Source organism: Mercenaria mercenaria, chromosome 8 (assembly GCF_021730395.1).
Source record: "Mercenaria mercenaria strain notata chromosome 8, MADL_Memer_1, whole genome shotgun sequence".
Classification (NCBI taxonomy): Eukaryota; Metazoa; Mollusca; class Bivalvia; order Venerida; family Veneridae; genus Mercenaria; species Mercenaria mercenaria.
In genome coordinates this window covers 73,630,642-73,653,664 of record NC_069368.1, presented here as the reverse complement: position 1 = coordinate 73,653,664, position 23,023 = coordinate 73,630,642, and the positions used below count along the sequence as shown (strand labels likewise).

The 23,023-nt window shown below is 35.1% G+C and overlaps 1 protein-coding gene across 4 annotated transcripts in view; it reads right to left on the bottom strand.

The window, feature by feature from the left end:
* Window positions 1-23,023, bottom strand: part of LOC123566079 (anoctamin-8-like) — a 113,809-nt gene that overhangs the window by 38,951 nt on the left and 51,835 nt on the right. For 3 of the 4 annotated variants that reach the window (XR_008372169.1, XM_045359914.2, XM_045359915.2), the window contains exons 2-4: window positions 21,262-21,514; window positions 10,973-11,208; window positions 874-990 (exon numbers count right to left, since the gene is read on the bottom strand). Coding sequence is in view for 3 of the 4 variants with exons in the window: in XM_045359914.2 (XP_045215849.2) it covers window positions 874-990; window positions 10,973-11,208; window positions 21,262-21,514 (606 nt within the window). In the remaining variant the exon portion in view is untranslated. Of the gene's footprint in view, window positions 1-873; window positions 991-10,972; window positions 11,209-16,352; window positions 16,498-21,261; window positions 21,515-23,023 lie in introns of those variants that run through there. The other variant, XM_045359916.2, reaches the window with a different exon arrangement.

Below are 23,023 nucleotides of genomic sequence, written 5' to 3'. Positions count from 1 at the left end.
AGTTTTTGACCCGAGACGACCCATTTTCGAACTCGGCCTAGATTTCATCAAGGTTATCATTCTGATTAATATTCATGAAGATCAATTGAAAAATACAGCCTCTATCGCATACACAAGGTTTTTCTTTGATTTGACCTAGTGACCTAGTTTTTGACCCGAGATGACCCATTTTCGATCTCGGCCTAGATTTCATCAAGGTTATCATTCTGACCAACATCCATGAAGATTAATTGAAACATACAGCCTCTATCTCATACACAAGCTAAATGTTGACAGACAGACGACAGAGGGCGGACGCCGGACATCGAGCGATCAGAAAAACTCACCTGAGCATTGCTCAGGTGAGCTAAAAATTTAACCAACGCCTACGCCGCGATCAGGTGATGACAATACCTCTAGATTTTTTTTCAAAAATCTGACAAGGTAATAAAATGGTACGACATGTATAAATGGAAGGCAGACTTGTGGTCTGAACAAAAAGATGGAGCTCTTGGCAAAGTCTTTGGCCTCTTAAGATGCTGACCTTGGAGGTAGTGATCTCAAACTTTGGGTATAACAAGTTATCATGCTCTGGTGAACCTTCAAACCCTGTCTGTATTTTCAAAACCTCTTGATAACAGTCTTAGACTGACAAATAAACATGATATTTTCAATGTGTCCTTAACCCAGCAGCTAAAGGCATGGTTTATCTACACTACATATTGTTTTGTTATCAAACTATTTCTGTCAAATACTTTAAAAATCACTTGAGGAATGATAGTGTCTGGACAAGAAAAAGCAGAAAGGCCAACAGACAGGCTGACTGACAAATGGAATGTTAGAAGGTGTGACATCAACATTCCTCCTTCCAGGGACGTAACATGTTACACCTACCAAGTGGTTGAAACTTGACAATGGTTTGAACCCAAGACTTTTTCAGATTGTCAAGTGTTGCTGTCTCATGCAGTGGAAATACTTGAGAAACAATCTTTTTGGTCTCCAGTAAAGGCACTGAAATATAAAATGAATATCAACAAATAAATATTTCATTTTTCCTTTCAGAATTGTTTTTCACTGCAAATGAGTGCATTATGAAGGACGTACAAGCTTTGCTTTTATCAATCAACATTTTACACTTACATACCCTCAGAAAGCAAAGTTTTAAGTACGATAATTTCACTGAATTATTTAGTATATGAAACTGACAAATGTAAACATAAAAGCTATTGTGCTTTTTGGAAGGTTAGAGCTTTGTGAAATTAATAACAGCAGAGAGTAAAAATAATCCTGACTTTTTGTTTGTTTAGTTTGGTTTGAACCACAGATGCATGAATTAGGATGAAAACATCTTGCAAACAAGAGGGCCATGATGGCCCCATATCGCTCACCAGAGTTGATCTGGCCTACTGACAAACATTCTAACCAAGTTTCATAAGATAGGGTCACAACAGTTACTGTGGCCTCTAGAGTGTTAACAAGTTTTTCCTTTGATTTAAACCGGTGACCTAGTTTTTGACCCCACATGACCCAGATTGGAACTTGACCTAGTGGTCATCAAGACAAACATTCTGACCAATTCTCATGAGTTTCAACCTGAAATTGTGGTCTCTAGAGTGTTAACAAGATTTTCCTTTGATCTGGCCTAGTGACCTAGTTTTTGATCCCACATGACCCAGTTTCAAATTTGACCTAGAGATCATCAAGACAAACATTCTGACCAAGCTTCATAAAGTTTGAGTCACAACTTTAAAGTGTTCACAAGATTTTCCTTTGATCTGGCCTACTGACCTAGTTTCTGATCCTGCATGACCCAGTTTTAAATTTGACCTAGAGATCATCAAGACAAACACTCTGACCAAGTTTCATAAAGATAAAGTTACAACTGTGGCCTCTAGAGTGTTCACAAGCTTTTCCTTTGATTTTACTTGGTGACCTAGTTTCTGACCCCACATGACAGATTCAAACTTGTGCTAGAGATCATCAAGACAAACATTCTGACTAATTCTTATGAGTTTCAAACTTAACTTGTGGTCTGTAGAGTGTTAACAAGATTTTTCTTTGATCTGGTCTAGTGACCTAGTTTTTAAGCCCACATGACCCAGTTTCGAACTGGACCTAGAGATCATCAAGACAAACATTCTGACCAAGCTTCATAAAGTTTGGGTGACAACTGTGGCCTCACAGTGTTCATAAGCTTTTCCTTTGATTTGACCGGGTGACCTAGTTTTTGACCCCACATAATCCAGATTCAAAATTAAACTAGAGATCATCAATACAAACATTCTGACCAAGTTCCATAAAGACTGAGTCACAACTGTGGCCTCTAGAATGTTCACAAGCTTTTCCTTTGATCTGGCCTACTGACCTAGTTTTTGACCCCACATGACCCAGTTTCAAACTTGACCTAGAGATCATCAAGACAAACATACTGACCAAGTTTCATAAATATTGGGTCACAACTGTGGCCTCTAGAGTGTTCACAAGGCAAATGTTGTCGGACAACCCATGATGGGCAATAACTGGTCACAATAGCTCGCCTTGAGCACTTCGTGCTCTGGTGAGCTAAAAACATTACTAACATCATTGAGACTAACAGAATATATAGTATGGCATTTTTTCTTGCACTATATACAGAACTGCACTTTCTCTTTCTCTGTATACAGTATGGCATTTTCTCTGTCTCAATATACAGCATGACATTCTTCTCTTATTCTATAGACAAAATGGCATTTTTCTCTTACTCTATATATAGTTTGACATTTCTCTTGCCTTGCTCTATATAAAGTATGGCATTTTTTCTTACTCTACATACATCTTATCGCATAGTGCGGCAATTTTCCTTTGATCTTTGCAGCATGTTATACATAGTAACACACATTATTACTACAAAACTGTGCTGATATCTTACAAAACTGTTGCGATATATATCAACACGGAAATCTCTATGGAGTTTCATAAGAAAAAAAGTGTTCCGATATATATCAGCACAGTAAAACTGTTCCGATATATATCGGAACACTTTTTCTCTGTTGAGGTCCTATCAAGGGAGTATAATTTTTTCCTTTCAAAGAAGAGATGATTTTAGCTCCAATTTACAGTTCACAGAGAAAGAATTGTCACAAACACCTACATTTATAAAGTAAAAGAATAAATAAACTAGAATATTTCAAAACCTTGATAGTTATTGCCAAATTCAAAAATACATGAAATATATGAAATTCTGAGATTTCTCAAGTGTTTCTTTTTCTTTGATTTTTTTACAAACAAAACAACAAGTTTTACAATATGTCTGGCCAATGAAATGCAAAGATTTAAAACCAGTGCAGAAATTTGTTGGGTACTTTTATCTGGGGAACACATTTTCTAAAACAGAAGTTTTAGTGTTTCAGTCAGCGAGGCGCAGAAAGGGAATCAAAATAGTAAAAATAATAATAAACAAATTTAAATGAAAATAATATATAAATTTTAATGATAAACTATGCGATAAAACAGTTATAATATGTAGTGCTCGTGTGTTACCAGGATATATCAGAGCTAGGGGTACATCTCGTTATTTTTCTCTTCACATATCTGTCTCGGCCTACCGGCCTCGACGATATGTGCAGAGAAAAATACCCTCGATGTACCCCTAGCTCTGATATATCCTGGTAACACACTCTCACACATACTATAACTATTACATGTCTTTCTTCCTAGTCTGATGATGTATTTCTTCCTAGTCTGTCTGAAATTTTCTTTTACTAAATATACAATTATGACATCTTCTGTGTTTCTATATACAGCATGGAATTTTCCCTTGCTATATCATATACAGTATGACATTTTTCCTTGCTCTATATACAGTATGACATTTTCTCTTGCTCTACATACAGTATGACATTTTCTCTCTCTTGCTCTATATACAGTATGACATTTTCCCTTGCTCTATATACAGTATGACATTTTCTCTTGCTCTATATACAGTATGACATTTTCTCTCTCTTGCTCTATATACAGTATGACATTTTCTCTTGCTCTACATACAGTATGACATTTCTCTCTCTTGCTCTATATACAGTATGACATTTTCTCTCTCTTGCTCTATATACAGTATGACATTTTCTCTTGCTCTACATACAGTATGACATTTTTTCTCTCTTGCTCTATATACAGTATGACATTTTCTCTTGCTCTACATACTGTATGCCATTTTCTCTCTCTTGCTCTATATACAGTATGACATTTTCTCTCTCTTGCTCTATATACAGTATGATATTTTCTCTCTCTTGCCCTATATTCAGTATGGCATTTTCTCTTGCACTATACACAAGATGACATTCTGCATTGCTCTACATACAGTATGACATTTCCCCTTCCTCTACAAACAGTATGACATTTTCTCTTGTCCTACATACAGTATGACATTTTATGACATTTTCTCTTGTCCTATATACAGTATGACATTTTCTCTTGCTCTACATACAGTATGACATTTTTTCTTGCTCTATACACAAGATGACATTTTGCATTGCTCTATATTATATTGTATGACATCTCTGACTCTATATAAAGTATCCCATTTTCTCTTGCTCTATACACAAGATGACATTTTGCATTGCTCTAGATACAGTATGACATTTTTCCTTGCTCTATATACAGTACAACATTTTCTCTTGCTCTACATACAGTATGACATTTTCTCTTGCTCTATATACAGTATGACATTTTCTCTTGCTCTATATACAGTACAACATTTTCTCTTGCTCTACATACAGTATGACATTTTCTCTTGCTATATATCTCCCTGAGGCCGATAGTGTAACATACCTGCTGCGGCGCGATAAAAATTACCACCTGACGTCAAAGACATTATCTAATCTTATCATAATCACACTCGCATGCAGTCAATTGAAATAATGCAGGGAAACATGATTAACTTTTGTGTAAGTTAAAATGAAACTAACAAAATCTTCGAAGTTTAAACAAATATTTTATATCATATTTCGCCCGTGGCTTATATCCAAACAGAAAAATAATTTCACTTCGAAATATTCAAAATTAAGCACACCTAATGCGTTTGATAAATTTTTGAACATTTCTGATTTTCTTTTTAACACGTAAACACATTATATTCCAATTGATAGATACGTTATTTACACAGAATATTTAAATCAGTATTACATGAAATTTACACCTGTTTTTGTGTGAATATCGATGGTTTATTTTGATGTATAATCTATTTCTAAATATGTGCACAAATGTTGTGTCAAACGCACTTAGACAGTTACGTTGCAACATTTACATCCGTGGTTGAATAATCATTAAATTTACAAACATGCATTTATTTACACACATTTTTGTTGTGTTTTATGAAACATGTTTTGGTGTGTTATTTTTATCCATTTGTATCGTATGCGATATAAATGTACGAATATTTCAGCCTTCTAAATCTTAATATTTCCCGACCATTCATTTCTCTGATACTGGAATTTCATCATCGGTCTCATCACCTGACGGAGCTGATGTCAGAATCAGCATGATAATGAATATTTTCTTCATTTTAAGAAAGATCTTTGGCCAACGACATTATTTTACTCTTTTGAAAAAATGTATGAACAGTATGAAAGAAAAAAAAAACACAGGGGAGTTCTTCTTTTTATTTCCTTTACACGACCGCATAATTATAAACATTTATTTTAACAAGGGAATTGATTAGTAGCACACTTAGTAATGATAACATCTGAGAAAGATTAACCAGAATGCAATTTTGCTTTTATCAGATTTATCAAAAATGAACAAGTATGTGACGCAGTTAGCATGATGTCGGTACCGCGACTATAGTCGTCAATAGCCGTCCTGTGTAGTCCTGATAACATGCTTAAAGTCGCATATCGACGCTACAGGGGTAGAAAATATAGCGCCTATAGTCGCATTTCGGCCTCAGGGAGATATACAGCATGACATTGTCTCTTACTCTATAATGTAGCATGACATTTTCTCTTGTTCTATATACAGCACGATATTTGCTCTATATACATAGTATGACATTTTCTCTTGCTCTATACACAAGATAACATTATCTCTTGCTCTACATACAGTATGACATTTTCTCTTACTCTATATACAGCATGACATTTTCTCTTGTTCTATATACAGGATAACATTTTCTCTTGCTCTATATACATCATGACATTTTGCATTTCTCTATATACAGTATGACATTTTGCACTACTCTATATACAGTATGACATTTTGCACTATTCTATATACAGTATGACATTTTCTATTGCTCTATATACAGCATGACATTTTCTCTCGTTCTATATACAGGATAACATTTTCTCTTGCTCTATATACATCATGACATTTTGCATTACTCTATATACAGTATGACATTTTGCACTACTCTATATACAGTATGACATTTTGCACTATTCTATATACAGTATGACATTTTCTATTGCTCTATATACAGCATGACATTTTCTCTTGTTCTATATACAGGATAACATTTTCTCTTGCTTTATATACAGTATGGCATTTTCTCTTGCTCTATACATAAGATGACATTTTGCACTGCTCTATATATTGTATGGCATTTTCTCCGGCTTTATATACTGTATGGAATTTTCTCTTGCTCTATACACAAGATGACATATTGAATTGCTCTATATAAAGTACAACATTTTTCCTTGCTCTATATAAAGTACAACATTTTTCCTTGCTCTATATAAAGTACAACATTTTCCCTTGCTCTATATACAGTATGACATTTTCTCTTGCTATATATACAGTACAACATTTTCCCTTGCTCTATATAAAGTACAACATTTTTCCTTGCTCTATATACAGTACAACATTTTCCCTTGCTCTATATACAGTATGGCATTTTCTCTTGCTCTATATACAGTACAACATTTTCCCTTGCTCTATATAAAGTACAACATTTTTCCTTGCTCTATATAAAGTACAACATTTTCCCTTGCTCTACATACAGTATGACATTTTCTCTTGCTATATATACAGTACAACATTTTCCCTTGCTCTATATATAATATGACATTTTTTCTTGCTATATACAGTACAACATTTTCCCTTGCTCTATATATAGCATGACATTGCCACTTACTCTATAATATTATGTAGCATGACATTGTCTCTTGTTCTTAGATATACAAGGTGACATTTATTCTTGCTCTATATACAGCATGACATTTTCTCTTGTTGTATATACAGTATGACATTTTCTCTTGGTCTATATACAGCATGACATTTTCTCTTACTCCGTATACAGCATGGAATTTTCTCTTGCTCTATATACAGGATGACATTTTTCCTTGCTCTATATACAGTGTTGCATATTCCCTTGCTCTATATACAGTATGTCATTTTCTCTTACTCTGTATATAGTACAGCATTTTCTCTTACTCTATGTACAGGACATTTTCTTTTACTCAGTATATAGTACAGCATTTTCTCTTACTCTGTACATAGCAGGGCTCCGGAAATTTGCCAGTTTGTCGGTTTTGGACCGATTTTTGACTTTTCCGATTCCTGAAGTGAAAAACCTAAAAAAATCGGTCTCGTAAGAATGGAGAAAAGTATAAATTTCGGTCTGAAATCTCAATACACGATCACCTGCCAAGCAGGAAATTGTTGGTAGCACCCTCAGATAATCAATAAACATGTCAAACGGTCTGATTGTCACCTTGATAATCGGTCTGTAATTAGCACGTGACGCAATTAGTGCTCGCGCGGCACATCCTTTAATGTTTGCAGACAGCCGACTGCAATGTATTAAACATTTTTGACTGGTTTCCAAATGTTTCTGACTGGATCCAAATGCTTTCGACGTGGGTCCACTTTTATTTAAAATCCGACGGATGGTTTATTTCAAAAGGCTATGATTAATCACGGGTAAAAAACAAACGGTCATTGCATTTAATGAGACATCACACGGGAAACCGATATAAATAGTTTTTATAATTACTTGATTTGTAAAAATTGAGCCGTAAAAATTACATAATTCATTTGTTGGGCCTCAAGTTGAAACAAGTACAGAAAATCGTCTTTGCAACCCGACTGTACCAAAAAAAGGAAAAAAGGACTGGCAAACACGAATGATAAAGAAAATCATAGTGACACTGTTTATCAAATCAGTCTTTTAAAAAACGTTTCAGAACGAAATTTTGTTTACATCAGAAGTGAACATAATTATAACTTTATAAAATGTAGTTGCTTATTGAAGTACAACGCCAGTGAAATGAAATATACGTGGCCAACCCACGTGACCTTTTGGTACTATACATGCGGGAAATTCGATCTCAGCGTTCACATAACGTACACATTTGGTCCACGACAGAGTATTCTTAAAATACTGGGGATGTTTGGCAGAGAATATGTCACTTTGACGCATTGTATTTTATAAAATTCCGTCAAAGAATGATGATACATCACAAAGTATATGCCGTGAATACGGTACCGAAGTCACGTGTGTTGGCTTTTAGACTAGTTAGGTACACGGTGTCAATGCCTCGGCAATTTTATCCCAGCAAGTATTTTCTCGGAAAAACATCGAAATTTAAACAAAGTAACGATCACATATAACACTGAATAACTGTCTTCATTGTATGGTAACTCGCGGTGAACGGTAAATCATTCTTAATGCATGACATGCTTATTTCTTTACTCTATCACGTTTTATAAATATAGTATATTAGTAACGAATGCGGTGGGTGGGGTAGCGCCGATGTCATGATTTTCGTTTCGGACCGATTGAGTTCTCAAAATTTCCGGAGCCCTGGTACATAGTACAGCATTTTCTCTTACACTGTATATAGTGCAGCATTTTCTCTTACTCTGTACATAGTGCAGCATTTTCTCTTCCTCTGTACATAGTGCAGCATTTTCTCTTACTCTGTATATAGTGCAGCATTTTCTCTTACTCTGTATATAGTGCAGCATTTTCTCTTACTCTGTACATAGTGCAGCATTTTCTCTTACACTGTACATAGTGCAGCATTTTCTCTTACTCTGTACATAGTGCAGCATTTTCTCTTACTCTGTACATAGTGCAGCATTTTCTCTTACACTGTACATAGTCCAGCATTTTCTCTTACACTGTACATAGTCCAGCATTTTCTCTTACTCTGTACATAGTGCAGCATTTTCTCTTACTCTGTACATAGTGCAGCATTTTCTCTTACTCTGTACATAGTCCAGAATTTTCTCTTACTCTGTACATAGCACAGCATTTTCTCTTAATCTGTATATAGCACAGCATTTTATCTTACTCTGTATATAGTACAGCATTTTCTTTTACTCTATGTACAGGACATTTTCTCTGTCTCTATATTTAGTATGACACTTTCTCCTACTATACATATAGTATGACATTTTCTCTTACTGTGCATACAATATTTTCTCTTACACAAGGGTTGATTTCAATTTTTTCTTTTCCTACCACTAAAAGATCAATTCTGAGAAATTCCTCTCAATGTCAAAGCAAATGATAATATTCAAAAGCAGTTTCTGTCAATATCAGAATATTTTATTGAAATAAAACATCTGCGTGTGTCAGAATTTATCACTGAGCCCTGGGGAGAACCTTTAAAGTGTATGAAGATCTATCACAGTAATGAGGCTTCCATTAATTGATTGAATATCTCTAGGTTTCACGAAGCTTTCATATTTTGTCTTTTATACAATGCCTGATTAAGATGTGCTGTAAGGCCTAAAAAAAATTCTTTGTTTCCAGTAACATGCTAAAAAAATTAGGGTAGGTAGGTCGGAAATTTATTTTTAAATTTTTTTTTTTTTATTAAGCGACACTTTTCAGAAATTATTTTTGTGTCAAAAAATGAATACAAATAAGGGGGTTATGCCTTTAAAGCATCAGTAACTTGATTTCTAACATCACTGACCATTTTTAAAGCATAAAAAATGCAGTTTTGCAACTTTTTGTTAAAAAGTTGAAAAAAATATTCTCCAAGGGCATAGAAAAAATATTCTCCAAGGGCATCATAAAAAACATTTAGGGTCTGGTCAAAAATTTAGGGTAGGTCAGGATACCAGAAACAAACATTTTTTTTTACACCTAATATGTTGTACAATATGTTTACAAGTCATACATATATCACTCCAGTTGAATTATTGTAGAGTCATTTTCCACTGTGTTAAGAAGAATCCGTTGACAATAAATGCACTTGTCTGACACATGTTATTTTTTCTAGAAATCTTTATTGATTTTATTTGATACTGGCTGTTTGACAACAGTATGGCTGTAAGTCTACCTCAACCAACACTTCTGCATGTCTACCGGTAACCAGTACTTGCCTGTCTTCACAATTTAACTTACAACTTCCTTGCAAGAACCAGAGGTGGAGAAAGGACTTTTTTGCTTGCAGAGAGAACACTCACCTTGCTGTGACACCAAACATGCCAACTCTAGATTGGTAGCGTCTTACGTAAAAATCTTTCTGTTTTAATGGTGTGTAGTACTCACCCTTTGTTGATAATGTACAGACTCCAATGTAATAGACCAGCCCAAGACTTTAAGCTTGCCATTTGTCAATTTTCAATTTATGAAGCTAGAGTTTTGGGACTTTAAGTTTCCAATTACATTTCAACAATTTTGAGCCTGATAAAATGTACCAAATATACAGAGGAAATATACACATAAATGATCATTTTCAACTTCTGTTAACTCATTTCAATTTCGACAATTACTGGTAGCCTCCAGTGTCATATGAGTGTTATATGATATATAGTAGACACTGAAATGCTATGATCTGACAGGTTTGCAGTGCAGTGCAAAACAGATCCAGATCCAGGCAGGGTCTAAAATGGTGTCTTGAAAATAGTCCCATCTTGGCTATGTTGTCTTTTTATCAACAAATATAAGGCATATTTAAGTAATATGAATGTTGCTTTATTTCAATTTCAAGCACCTATAAACTCTAGTAATACAAACATAATGGGAAATAGTGGGGATATTCTAGTAAGTGTTAATTACCTATGGCTTGTCCCTCTAAGAACTTCACTTTTCCCAGTACCTCTCCAGGGCCAGCACGTAGATTCATCAGTAGATGGTAAACAATGCTCTGTCTCTCCTCGCTAGTCAGGAATGTTGTTTCATCCTCGATACGATGGTAACACAGCTGATCTTCAAACACAAACTCACGCTTGCCACCACCAAACTCTGACTTCAGTGACTTCCTTATGCCCAGCATCTCTGCCCCACGCAGCAAGCTAAAGAGGTCAAAATTCTATGTAACTAGATGACTGTAACAGGTTAAAAATTACTTGTAACTAGATGGTCATGACACTTTAAAATTACTTGCAACTAGACGGTTGTAACAGGTTAAAATCCTTTGTAACTAGATGGTTGTTACAGGTTGGAATTATTTGAAACTAGATAGCTGTGTAAAATTACTTGTATTAACTGTTGTAACAGATTAAAATCATTTGTAACTAGATGGTTGTTTCAGGTTAAAATTACTTGTAACTAGAAGATTGTTGTAATAGGTTTAAATGATGGTTGTAAAAGGTTAAAATTCTTTGCTGCTAGATGGTTGCAACAGTTTTAAACCTTTGTAATTAGATGGTTGCAACAGTTTTAAACCTTTGTAACTAGATAGTTGCAACAGGTTTAAAGCCTTTGTATCTAGATGGTTGCAACAGGTTTAAATCTTTTTAACTAGGTGGTTGCAACAGTTTTAAAGCCTTTGTAACTAGATGGTTGAAACAGGTTTAAATCTTTTTAACTAGGTGGGTGCAACAGTTTTAAAGCCTTTGTAACTAGATGGTTGCAACAGGTTGAAATCCTTAGTAACTAGATAGTTGCAACAGTTTTAAAATTTTGTATCTAGATGGTTACAACAGGTTTAAATCCTTTTAACTAGATAGTTGCAACAGTTTTAAAGCCTTTGTAACTATATGGTTGCAACAGGTTGAAATCCTTTGTAACTAGATAGTTGCAACAGGTTTAAATCCTTTTAACTAGATAGTTGCAACAGTTTTAAAATTTTGTATCTAGATGGTTGCAACAGGTTTAAATCCTTTTAACTAGATGGTTGCAACAGCTTTAAATCCTTTTAACTAGATGGTTGCAACAGATTGAAATCCTTCATAACTAGATAGTCGAACAGTTTTAAAACCTTGTATCTAGATGGTTGCAGCAGGTTTAAATCCTTTGTAACTAGATGGTTGCAACAAGTTTAAATGACAGGTTTAAACCTTTGTAACTAGATGGTTGCAACATACTTAAATCCTTTCTTACTACATATAGGTAGTTGCAACAGTTTTAAAGCCTTTGTAACTAGATGGTTGCAACAGGTTTACATCCTTTGCTACTAGATGGTTGCAACAGGTTTAAATCCTTTGCTACTAGATGGTTGCAACAGGTTTAAATCCTTTGTTACTAGATGTTTGTGACAGGTTAAAACCTTTGTAACCAGATCATCTAGTAGATGGTTATTCTTTGTAACTAGATGGTTGTTGTTTTATATAAAAACAGTTGGTCTTTTTACCCTAAGTCTTGGAGTCTAAGATCCAATAACAGACATGGGGAGGCAAGTGTGTATAACCCTATATGAAATTTTTGATCTCTGCCCTTGACCTTGACCTGCACCGCTACTGGTTACACTCTACATATCAAATCCTTAAAGGTTAAAAAAGATCTTGAATATTGTTTTTATTTTTCCTACTAATAATAACCTGGCTGACCTTGAATGGATACGGAAAGCTTTACAAGATCTATGTATTAAGGGACTTTTTTTAATGAAAATTAGGAAAAAAATCCTTTATCTTGCAATGTGTAACCTTGCACTTGGAACTAGGGTCTGGGTCTTGTATGCAACACATTGTTTTACTACAGTGACTGCAACAAGTTACTTGAATATCTATCTACACAAAGTAAAGTTGTATTTACCTGACAAAATATAACCTATTGTCTTTGACCCTGAAGTATGACCTAGATCCTTGAGATAGGGGTCAGGGTCCTGACATGTCGTCTTAGTATGGGGAACATTTGTGCCAAGTTATACTGAAATACCTTAATGGATGGCATTTATGGACTGGACATAAAACAGACAGTTAACTTTTGACCTCCAAGAGTGACATTGATCTGGGAGTAAGGGGGCCTTTGCATGTGACACTTTGTCTCATTATGGGAATCATTTGTCCCACATATTTCGAAATCCCTTCATGGATGGCAAAGCCATAGATCAGACACAAAATATTCCATGTTAACCTTTGACCTCAGTTCACAACTGCTGAAGAAGATTGCTAGCCAGCAAGAGAGAATATTCTCCATGGCTAATACCCAGCCATGTCAAACATGAAACAAACCATTTTAACCTCTGACCTGCAAGTGTGACCTTGACCTTTGTTTGTTTGTTTGTTTTGGGTTTAATGCCGTTTTTCAACAGTATTTCAGTCATGTAATGGTGGGCAGTTAACCTAACCAGTGTTCCTGGATTCTGTACCAGTACAAACCTGTTTTCCGCAAGTAACTGCCAACTTCACCCCATGAATCAGAGGTGGAGGACGAATGATTTCAGACACAATGTCTTTTATCAAATTGTCATGGAGAACATATGCTCCGCCCGAGGATCGAACTCAGAACCCCGCGATTCGTAGACCGACGCTCTACCTATTGAGCTAAGCAGGCGGGTCTAACCTTGAAATTAAACATGAAATTAAATTTCCACCTTATTTGAACGTGAAATATTACATCAAGCTAATGTTCTCTTATTCTGATGGGGGAAACTTCTATTCACACTCTTTAAAAGACATTTGTTTCTAGAAATGTCAAAATTTGACATATGGAATTCCAGGTATTTATGTCAAAATGGAATTTCTGGTCCATTAAATTGATTTTTACCCTGAAATCTTACTACTTTTGTTTCCTGTGAGTTAATGATCTGTTCAACTGAATTTTATGTGAAACATTATTTATTGTTATATTGATAACTGCTATGAAGCAGAAGGTGAAAAGATGGCACCTGGGGGTATATATCTTGATTACATTATGTATCTACAGTGAAAGCTCACTTAAGCCACCATCACTCAGAAAATTAAATTGTTGTACAGATGTTGCTGCTCTCTGAAGGTTAACCTATTATGAATTTTATCCGACTTGAGAAAAAATCCTTTGTACAGAGATGTCCTTTCTTTGTAAGTGTTGTTAATAAAGGTTTTGCTATACCCAAAAATTTGCTTTGTATATTTCTTACCGGCAGTATTGATTTTTTTTTAATTTAAAGGCAAAATGGTAAAGGGACAAAGGGTCCTGGCCAGTGGCGGTTATAGGTATGAACCTCAGTGAGATTTTATTGAAAAACTGTGAACCATATCTCAGCCACCCCGTACATGTGTGATGTACATTAATTAGTACTTTGCCATACTTCACAGCTTACTCCAAAAAATTAGCATCAACTTTAACATTACTGATTTACGCATCTATGTTTTTAATATCTGTATTAAATAAATTTTTGATGTACATCTTTCTGCTACAGCAAAGAACTCTTATTAACAAGAGCTGTCACAATTGGTGACAAATGCCCCCGAAGTAGGCCCAAGAATGCAACAGTTGTATGCGCAAAAAAATCACATATTATTTTGTGACCTTGACCTTGACCTAAGAGGCTATGGTAATAAGCGTGACATATCTTCTAAATATGGTTAACATTTGTGTCAAATTATTTTCAAATCCCTTGATAATTAAATGACAGAGTTATGGACCAGTCAAGAAACACTTTTGACTTCTAAGTGTGACCTTGACCTTGGAGCTAGGGGTCTGGGTCTTGCAAATGACAACTCATCTCATTATAGGGAACACTTAGGCCAAGTAATTTCAAAATCCCTTCATCAATGGCAGAGTTATGGACCGACAAGAAACAGACCATGTTAACCTTTGACCTCTAAGTGTGACCTTGACCTTGGAGCTAGGGGTCTGTGTCTTGCTCATGACATGTCATCTCATTATGAGTATCATTTATGCCAAGTAATTTCAAAATCCCTTCATGAATGGCAGAGTTATGAACCGGACACGAAACTTACCTGTTAACCTTTGACTTCTAAGTGTGACCTTGACCTTGAAGCTAGGGATCTGGGTCTAGCACAAGACATGTCGTCTCATTATGGTAAACATTTATGCCATGTTGTTTCAAAATCCCTTCATGGATGGCAGAGTTATGGACTGGACAAGAAACAGACCATGTTAACCTTTGACCTCTAAGTGTGACCTTGACCTTGGAGCTATGGGTCTGGGTCTTGCGCATGACACATTGTCTCATTATGGTGAACATTTATGCCAAGTTATTTAACTAGATGCCCACGGGCAACATGTCAAGCCCGCCAGCTGTCAAAAGGACTAGGAGTTGCACATGACACCCTGTCTCATTGAGGCAAACATTTATGCCAAATAAAAAATGATTGCAAAAAGTTACAATATAAGTTATTTATAGTAACAACAGAGGGAAGTAAATCTTTAAAAAAATCTAAGTCCACACAAAAATCCTTACCAGTAGAGATAGGTCAAAATACACCTCAAAATTGGATGTAACATGCATATTGTACTACAGAAAAGTGGTGTTGATTTTTCCCTACAACCAGTAATAAAAAAGTTACAATATAAGCTATTTATAGTAATAACAAAGAGAAGTAATTCTAGGTTCTTGCACATGACACTCCGTCTCATGATGGTGAACAATTGTGCCAAGTTACATCAAAATCCCTCCATGCATGAAAAAGAAATGCTCCAGACAAAGTCATTCTTGTATCTGACCTTTGACCTCTAAGTGTGACCTTGACCTTAGACCTAGGGTCCTGGTTCTTGCGCATGACACTCTGTCACATGGTTGTAAACATTTGTGCCAACTTACATCAAAATCCCTTCATGCATGAAGAAGAAATGCTCCAGACAGTCATTATTGAATTTAACCTTTGATCTCCAAGTGTGACCTTGACCTTTGAGATAGGAACCTGCAGTTTGTGCATGACACTCCGTCTCACTGAGGTTAACATTCATGCCAAATATAAATGAGATTGTTCCATGCATGTCAAAGTTATGGTCCGGACAAACAAATCCGGATGCACTAACATACACCGAACAGCCATTTGGACAACTATGTCTTCGCTTCCGCAAGCAGGCTTGACAAAAATCCCTTTATGAATGGAAGAGTTACAGCCCAGACAAGAATTTACCAGACGCACGGTTGGACGGACGGACAGTGCGATTTTAATATGCCCAACTTTGGGGGCATAAAAAGTAAGAGGGCTACCAACATCTGACCTAGTTCTGACTTCAGATGACCAAAAATTTCAAACTTTTATTATAGAGAGACAAACATTCTGACAAAGTTTCATAAAAATCAGGTAGAAAATCTGACCATTGCAGTGTTTTCTATGATTTTATGTGGTGACCTAGTTCTTGATCCTAGATGATCCAGTTTCAAACCTGAAGACAAACCCTCTGACCAGGTTTCATGAATATCAAGTAGAAAAAATGTGGCTTCTGGTGTGTGAATAATGTTTCTCTATCAATATACCTGATGACCCAATTCTAGAACAGATATAATCCAGTTACAAACTTAACTAGATTTTACTGAGAAAAACTTCTAGGAATAAGTAATAAATATGGCCTCTAGAGTGTAGCAGGGTTTTTTCTCTGACTTGACCCATTGACCTTGATTATACCCTCAGACTACCCAATCAGTTTCAAGAAAATCATCAAGTCTCATGAAGATCACATAGAAAATATGACCTCTGGAGTGTTAATATTGTTTTTCTTTCTCTGTTTTTAATATTTCATAACCCAGTTTCAGACTTAAACTAGAATTTTTTGAGACAAGACCATGTCTTATGAAGATCAGGTGAAAAATGTTGCCTCTTGGGTGTTTACAATGTTTCTCTATGATTTGACCTAGTGACCTAGTTTTTTATCTTAAGTAACCTAGTTTCAAATTTCAATTAGACCTCACAAAGACATATACATTTTGACTAAGCTTCATGAAAGATCAAGATGAAAATGTAGTCTCTTACAAATATTTAACTAAGTGACCTAGATCTAATTACCTAAGATACTTTTCCAAGATTTTATTCATACAAACATTCTGACCAAATCTAAGTAAGACTGGGCTCAAAATGTGATCCCTGGAGTGTTAACAGTAAAAGACACACAACAGACAAATGGACAAAGGTATATCATAACAGCTCACATTTTGTGCTAAACAAGGTGCCTATACCACGTGACTTTTATGGCTATGTGTGGGTATAAAAAACATAAACAGCCGTCGATTCAGGTAACATTTTTCATGATAACTTTCTTAATCATGCACCAATTTTATTCAAATAAAGACGAGGGCCCGGCCATAAGAAAGATACAATCACGGCCCATCAGTTTGAAAAGAATAAATTCGTATTTTTGTGGAAAAGTGCAACCGCACATTTTTCAGTCAGATTGCCGACGTGCTATGTGTGGGTGCATTCTGTTAAAATCGTTTATAAAACTCTTAAAAATGCGTTCAGCTACAGGGCAAATGGAACCGAGAATGTACTTTTACCTTGTTTGACATTTGCAAAATGATAGTTAAGAAATATAGCGTATTCCTCTCGTTTTTTAAATAAATAAAAAAAATGCTATGTGTGGGTGCCGCTAAATTTATGCTATGTGTGGGAGTAAACTCATAAAAATGATACCGTTGCTTGAGATACTTGCACTAAGTGAGTTTTAACTTACTCATGTTACATTCATAGAAGAAATGAGTATCCATCTAGCATAACTGATCTTTTTTATTTTTATTTAGAAAGTCGCTGTGTTATAGAGAATAGCGCGTCAGATTCATTGTTGTTATTGATTACGAGCACATGTTATCAAACATCTTTGTAGGTTTTTTCGTGTTATAACATCTGCAGAATCCCGAGGGATTGGTTGGTACCCAAGCCCGTTAGGGCGAGGGTACCAACGATTCCCAAGGGATTCTAAAGATGCTATAACATGAAAAGAATATGCGCTAACGCCATTCTAGCATAAACGCGTTAAAAACGGGAAAATGAATATATTGTTCCTCAACGTCATTGAATTTCCATGAAATGCGCGGTAAAGTCTACGTTGTTTTGTCACGTTGACGTCATTTCATTATGAATTATCCGTTTTGGGGCTGTAATCAGGTAATGCGTTTATGCTCTGCCATGGAACGTGCATATATAAATAGGTGTTATAACAGCACGTTAGCGCGAGAATCTCTGTTAAAACACGTTTTCTCTCCTGTTAAAACACTCCTGAAAAGTGACAATAACAGCAGTTTTATGCTAGAATAAACGTTAAAACTCGGATATATGTTTGAAGGAAAATTTATGAAAAAATTATTTCCAATCTCCTTCAGTTGTGTTGAAGTGTTTTTTTTTATCTTGATGCATAAACAACGTTTTTCATAAACAAGCAATTGAATCAGTGTCCCTAAGGTAGTTTTAAAGGGCAGTATGTGTGACAATATAGTGTAGAGCATATATCATAGCCTTGGATGCTGCTCCATTGTAAATTCCACGGCTCACCTAGTTCGTGGTTAGTTGCAGCTAAAATGGCATTTATTGTAGCTTTGCGCTATGCGTTTGAAACAACACAAATTACTACTACTACTACAAGGTTGTAGTTCAAACCACTTTTCAAGCATAAAGAAAGGGCTTCAATCCCTCGAACAAAAGTAAAGTACCTGCGGTAGTGCATGTAAAAAACTGCTATTAAATTCATACCACACACATAACACATGGAGTCATTTCATCAGAGTCGCTAGCCTATTTAAGAAATAATATATCTCATCCAGTGATTTGTCGCTGAATAAATCATTGTTTGGAATTCAGATGCAAAGGAATTATATCACGCGCAGTCTTGTTAGAATGAATGTAGGCGCTTACAAAACCAATCTGTAGCGCGTCTATTGCTAAAAGTACAGCCAAATAATTTTTAATAATTTCATTTCTTGATAATTAAAATTTCAGTTTGTGGTTTTAGAAGAGTTTGTCCCAGGTCTGTTGTGAGATAATATCTATCATAGCTTTTGTTTTTTTGTGTTGGTTTTGTAAGCGCCTACATTCATTCTAACAAGGCCATTGCAGAAAATAAGGCTCCAAAGTAATTTGAAAGAACTGTCCAAGGAACTTCTCTTAAAATGATCTAACAGACAAAATTTTACCAATATTTTGATTGTCTTCTACTTTGTTAGTGATAAAGGACACTCCATTATACTTATCTACTGTGACCTGCCTCCGTGGTCGAGTGGTTAATGTCGCTGACTTCAAACCACTGTAACCTCTCATTGATAGAGGACCGCAGGTTCGAGCCCCAGCTACCCACTATGTCTCTTTATGTGAGAAAGTATGCAGTTGCTTACGGAGGATGGGAGCCTCATATGTCATAATTATAATTATATTTGAGTTGTAAATAATTATGTATATGGAATTCATTAAATTGATAGATCTAACTGATCAATTTGGGATATCAAACATAATACGGCCAGTGTTTTATGCATTTCTCTATATGATGTCATAGATTTGTTTTTTGGTATACAACTTTCTCTTTTGTAACGTTTTTATATATTTGTGAAAATTATGTTTGTCTTACTTTCCCCATATATATTGTATATCACCACTGTTCGTTTATATTATGTATATGTGTGCCACCGTGGGCTTATTGCCCAGTGGAATATATTTGAATAAACTTCAAACTTCAAAACCTTCATACGACTCCGACTGTTGAAAAAGGGCGTTGAAATCAAACGAACAAACAAACAAACTTACTGCATCACAACATACATGTCAATCCTAATATTAGTTAGATTCACAGACGATATTTTGAACATTGTTTATATACAAAATATTTTCAATAGTAAAATGGGTAAGTCAGGCAAGTAAACTCTCCATGCAATATGATTCACCTTGTTGTTTGGCACGTAAGAGTTCACCATATTGTCTTACCTTTTTACAGTTTCTGTATATAAACTTTTGTCAAAATATCATTTCTTACCTATATGTTTACATTTTCGTGTGAACAGTTAAGACGCAATACTGACGTACAGTGATTTAAGTATGAATAACGACTCTGATGAAATGCCTCCATGCGTTATGTGTGTGGTATGAATTTAATAGCAGTTTTTTACATGCACTATTGCAGGTACTTTACTTTCGTTGGAGGGATTGAAGCCCTTTCTTTATGCTTGAAAAGTGGTTTGAACTACAACCCTGTAATAGTAGTAATTTGTGTTGTTTCAAACGTAAAGCGCAAAGCTACAATAAATGCCATTTTAGCTGCAACTAACCACGAACTAGGTGAGCCGTGGAATTTAAAATGGAGCAGCATCCAAGGCTACGATATATGCTCTACACTATATTGTCACACATACTGCCCTTTAAAACTACCTTAGGGACACTGATTCAATTGCGTGTTTATGAAAAACGTTGTTTATGCATCAAGATAAAAAAACAACATTTTAATACAACTGAAGGAGATTGGAAATAACTTTTTCATAAATTTTCCTTCAAACATATATCCGAGTTTTAACGTTTAAATAATTATGTTTGATAACACGCGCTCGTGATCAATAACAACAATGAATCTGACGCGCTATTCTCTATAACGCAGCGACTTTCTAAAAAAAAATAAAAAAGATCAGTTATGCTAGATGGATACTCATTTCTATGAACGTAACACGAGTAAGTTAAAACTCACTTAGTGCAAGTATCTCAAGCAATAGTATCATTTTTATGAGTTTACTCCCACACATAGCATAAATTTAGCGGCACCCACACATAGCATGTTTTTATTTATTTAAAAAACAAGAGGAATATGCTATATTTCTTAACTATCATTTTGCAGCTGTCAAACAAGGTAAAATTACATTCTCGGTTCCATTTGCCCTGTCGCTGAACGCATTTTTAAGAGTTTTATAAATGATTTTAACAGAATGCACCCATACATAGCATGTCGGCAATCTGACTGAAAAATGTGCGGTTGCACTTTTCAACAAAAATACAAATTAATTCTTCTCAAACTGATGGGCTGTGATTGTATCTTTCTTATGGCCGGGCCCTCGTCTTTATTTGAAAAAAATTGGTGCAGGATTAAGAAAGTTATCATGAAAAATGTTCCTTGAATCAACGGCTGTTTATGTTTTTTATACCCACACATAGCCATAAAAGTCACATGGTATAGGCACCGTGCTAAAGTGAGCTAAAATATTTCAAACTGTAACTGCCCTAGTTGAGGATAAAAAACTTTTAACTCCATGATAATAAGATTCATACTTCTCGTAATTTGCAGTCATGTAAAATGCATACATTCCAGTATTCTTCCAGTGGCGAACATGAACATGTATTTGTGGTGACCTTGATCGTAGACGAGCCAGAAGCCACATCAGTGTGACATCATCAGTTTTCGCTGGCAGTGTCATAATGATGTCACAATTCTGTGTTGGGATGGCACTATGAAGAACTTTACTTGATGCGACAAGTCGTGTTGTACTAAGTTTTGTATATCTCTGTGTCAGAAGCGTCAAAGCTGTCAAAAAGATATAATGTGATTATTGTTTTTTTTTTGAGAGACATTTTATTTGCAATAAACTGCCTTAATATGTTAAAACATAATATTAGCCGCGCCATGACAAAACCAACATAGTGGGTTTGCGACCAGCATGGATCCAGACCACCTGCGCATCTGCGCAGTCTGGTCAGGATCCATACTGTTCACTTTCAAAGCCTTTTGTAATTAAAGAAACTGTTCGTGAACGGCATGGATCCTGACCAGACTGCGCAGATGCGCAGGCTGGTCTGGATCCATGCTGGTCTCAAAGCCACTATGTTGGTTTTCTCATGGCACGGCTCATATTTACATTTACCGTATTCTTTTCCATTGAAAATTCTGACGTTCATTTTGATGAACAGCAACTGGAAAGGCACCAAAGTTATGCCAACACTGCTTAGTGACAACCCCTGTGAAAAAGGTTCATGAACTTTATGAATTTATTCATGAATTTGTAAGAATTCATGAATTATTTCATGAATTATCAAAAAAGTTCATGAACTACAAGGAAAAGTTCACTAACTGAAATTCATGAAGTCTCAAGTTCAAGAATATTACTTTCATTTCATGAACTTGTAAATATAGTACATGAACATTTCAGAAAATCCATTAAATAATTTAAGAAATTCATGAACTTGAAAATGAAATTGGGATAATGACTGAAATTGTGATTCAGGAACTACGGGGTTATGACCTTATGACCCTGTAAAAAATGTTCTAGAACTTCTATTAAGTTCTTGAACATTCAAGAACTTTTGAAGAACTTAAAGAACTGTTCTTGAACCAGCATAACAGTTCTTAGACTGTGATTCTAGAACAATGATAGTTCTTGAACGTCATTAGTTCAAAAACTGCAAAAGTTCAAGAACTTATAGAATTTTACCAGTTCCTGAACAGTTACTGTTGGTCTAGACTAAGACTAAGAACCAAAATTGTTCATGAACACAGGTTCATTAAAAGTGCTAAAATTCAAAACCTTTTTCTAGTTCAGTGTAACCAGTTCTTGAACCCAATTGTGAATTTCTGAACTGTTCATTCATTAGACATAAAACTTAGGTTTATTACCTTTTACAATAAATAAATAAGTTAATGAACTTTTCATGAATGTTCATGAACATTAAATTCATAATGTCAAATGATCAGTTTCCATTATTTTGTTGCATGCTGAGAAATTTTTTGCACATGTGTTTCAGCAGTTTTTGAGAAGTTTGTGCAGCAAATAAGAAGAAAATAATTATCATACTACAGTTAGGAATGGTTTAAAAGGAACATGAGTATACTGAAAATCAAATAAGTAATTATGGTGTTGTAATAAATTGTTCATTTTAAAAAAATATAATCCTTTTAAAATGTCACAAGTTTTCACGACCCTGAAGCAAAGCTAGAATCTGAATTTCAACCTTGAGATTAAAGTAAATTATACATTGTTTAACTTAATGTTTTGTATTTTATATAGCAATTGTTTACTTCTTATTATGCTCCCAATCC